Genomic DNA, 3435 nt, shown 5'->3' on the forward strand with positions numbered 1-3435 from the left:
TTGTTAACAAAGAGGGATAAACCAGCCCAAAATCCCCGCTGGAGTTCTGTGGGAAGGGGTGCTGGAAGTGGAGCTGCTCCCACAGAGGGTTCGGGGAGCAGGGGCTGCACAAAGAGCTCAGGGTTTGGTTGGGGGTTTGATTTTTGGGATCTTTAGGGATCGCAGGAAGCTGTGGAGGAGGCTGGAAAGGCCATCAGGAAGTGCCCTGGCACTTAAAGAGTTTCAATTAAAGATTCCTTTGTCACAGAATCCCAAAATCCCAGACTGGTTTGGGTTGGGAGGGACCCTAAAGCCTATCCAGTGCCACCCCTGCCATGGGCAGGGACACCTTCCTCTGTCCCAGGTTGCTCCAAGCCCCGTCCAGCCTGGCTTGGGACACTTCCAGGGATGGAGAATCCTGTTCCAGGGCATCCCCACCCTCACCAGCCGAGAATTTCATCCCAATATCTTCATTATTTTCACAATAAAATCGAATTATTTCTCCCCCCCTCCCCACCAATATCCCGTGCGCTTCTGGCTTGGTGTTTTCCATCAGAAACGCTTGGAAAGGAGCATTTACGGAGGAGGGGGGGGAAGAATGGGAAACAGCAAAGGAGGAGGGACAACAATTCCCCACCCAGATTTGTCCCATCGGGGACAAAAAGAGCTCCTTCAGCCGCTCCCGCTGCTCCGGGCACCGCTGGAATTCTGCCCTGCAGTGACTCTCCGTCGGGCTGGTGGCCAGCGGGGAGGCACAGCTGGACTCCGGAGCCTCTGGAATCGCATGGAATGCCCGGGGCTGGAAGGGCCCCGCTGACCCCGCTCTGTGTCCCCCCAGGGCCGCCGTCCCCACGCGCCCGTAGAGGCTCCGCAGGACCCCGCGCAGGATGGGAGGCGCCGCTGGATTCATCCACACTTCCCTGGCCGTCGGCACCTTCCTGGGTAAGAGATTCCCGTGGGAGAGGCGGGAGGGGCTGGCGGAGCTGGGACATCACCCGGGATTCACCGGGAACCGCCTCTCCACGGCGGTGCCCAATCCCAATTCTCCGGGAGGTTTGGGATGTGCTGTTCCCAATATCCCTTTGGGCCAGGAATGTTTGACACACGCGGCCCCCTCTCAAAATTCAGATTTAGGGAGGTGCAGGAGGAATTTCCTCCTGCCTGTGGGATTCCACACCCATTTTTCCAGGTACGCCTTGCTGGCAATATCCCACCTGCAAAGATCCCCCTGCTCCTTAGGGAGCATTTCTGGATCTCAGGGAGCATTTCTGGATCTCAGGGACAAATTCCAGATCTGAGGGACATTTCTGGATCTCAGGGAGAAATCCCAGATCTGAGGGACATTTCTGGATCTCAGGGACCATTTCAGGATTTGGGAGATGATTTCCAGGTCTCAGGGCCCATCCCTGGATCTCGGGGAGGCTCAGGCTGCTCCCTGCAGGTCCCTTTTCCGCAGGGAGACATTTCCTCTCTGGCTGAGATCGGATAATGTCCTCCAGCCAATCCATCACCCCGGGCAGAGCCGGCTGGCCTGTCCTTATAAATATCCAATTACCTTTTAATGTTCTCTGCATCCCCGAGGAGGCCCAGGCAGGGGGGGCTGCCCTGGATCCCGAGGCAATTATCCCGCTTGGAAATTGGCCTGACCCCGATGCAGCCCCGGAGCTGGAGTTGGGGTCTCCCATCAACCACCTGAGTTCGGGCAAACCTCCCAAAAATCGCTCCCTGGGAAGGCTGGGAGGGTGATTTTCACTGAGCTTCGGCTGATGAGGCCACAGAGCTCCGGGAGCTGGGACAGGGAGAAATCCGGGAAACACGAGGAGGGATCGGGACAAAAGGATGGATGAGGCTCAGGGAAACGTTATGGAGTGGGAAAGGAGCCAAAACCTCCAGGTCTGGAGGGAGATTTAAATATTTAAAGCTTCTGAAGTGCACAGAGACCACTCTAAAAGCCCAAACTCTCCCCAGCCTTTGTTCATTTGGGAAAACCTCTGGAAAATCTGGGAATCCAAGCCCTGACCTTTTGTTCCTTAGAAAGCTGCTCGTTTAAAATAACCCAGAATAAACCCTCGGCTCCTCAGAGAGCTGCTCCTCAAGAAAACCCAAATCCCGCTGGATTTCCTACCAAAGCCATTTATTGCCCAACTCCCTCCCACGATCCAGAGGCTCCAGGGCCGTGCCGTGGATGTCTGCACAACCAGGAATTCAGCTTGGAAAACATTCCACCGAGGAAATCCGTCCTTTCCCGGGCTCCAGAGCTGGGCTCAGCACAAAGGCCAAGTGCAGCCTCCTGTACACCTGCGATTTCCAGGCCTGGCTCTCAGCATATTCCTAAAAATATCCTAAAAATAACCCAGAAGGGAGGCTCTGGAGTCACCTCCCTGCAGCTGCTTCTCCAAATCTTCATTTTCAGCTGTTGTGCTTTCACCTGTTTCCCGTTATTTTGGTGCTTGTTATCATTTTCCCTAATACTGAAGTTGTTCCAGAGGCGTGGTGGGGTTTTTCCCATCATTCCAGCTCTCCCAGCTGGGTGGAACATGGAAAATTCCCAGCAGGTCCCTCTGCTCCTTTGAAATTTGGCTTAAAAACCTTTATTTTGTGCCTGTCTTCTCCCTGTTTTCCAAAGGCCAGAGCATCCAGGACAGATCCTGCATTGGCAACGTTAAAAACTGGGAATTCCGGGGTTGGAGAACTGGCCCAGAGCAGACTCGGAAGTTCTGGGATTTATCAGTTCTTAATTTTAACCTTATCCCCACCTTGTAACTGTTTAATTAGTGCTTTAATCGACCCCTTATTTGTTTAATGAGTGAAATCCAAGCGTTTCACCCCCAGCACCTTGGAATTGTGGATTAAAACTCACCTGAACTCCTGGTATCGATTCCAAGTGGGAAAATCAATGCCTGGCACTCGCAGCCATAACCTTGGCAGGGACAAAGGGACAGCAGAGGGACACAGGCTCCGGGTGGCATCGGGAGGGAGGATGAGCCTGATTTGGCTCGACTGGAATAAAAAATCCCATGGGAAAGGGCAGGGATGGGAGTGGCACCAATAGATATTTTATTTGTTAAATAAATAGAAATTATTTACCTTATGCTCCCTAATTAATCCCCAAACTAAAGCTGTTCAGCCTCGACCCTCTCACCGCCATCTATCAGAGCACAATTAACTCATCTATCAGCACACAATTAATTCTTTCTCATTAATACCCCATTAACTCATGATTGGTTTTCCCCCCTGGTCAGCAGAGTTTATTCCAGCTGGGACTGACCCGAACGGGAGAAATTTCCAGCTTTTCCTTTAGGAATGGAACCATCCTGGCAGGAAAGCAGCGCTGGCTGGGAGGAGAAACAACCCCCGAAATGCTGCTTTTCCTTAATTCCAAAGAATCCAAGCTCGCTGCCTCTCCCTGTGTGGCACCGGGGACCATCCCGCTGCCGGAGCCGGGATAATTGCCTG

The 3435-nt window shown here is 53.2% G+C and overlaps 1 protein-coding gene across 1 annotated transcript in view; it reads left to right on the forward strand.

Moving 5' to 3' along the window:
- The first annotated feature begins 779 nt into the window (after positions 1-779).
- CNTN2 (contactin 2) overlaps positions 780-3435 on the forward strand; it is a 17210-nt gene continuing 14554 nt past the window's right edge. The window contains 1 exon segment of the mRNA XM_008644735.2: positions 780-921. Within this exon segment, the coding sequence (XP_008642957.1) occupies positions 867-921 (55 nt within the window). The 5' untranslated portion in view covers positions 780-866.

The sequence above is a fragment of the Corvus brachyrhynchos genome, unplaced genomic scaffold (genome assembly GCF_000691975.1).
Source record: "Corvus brachyrhynchos isolate BGI_N302 unplaced genomic scaffold, ASM69197v1 scaffold72, whole genome shotgun sequence".
Lineage (NCBI taxonomy): Eukaryota > Metazoa > Chordata > Aves > Passeriformes > Corvidae > Corvus > Corvus brachyrhynchos.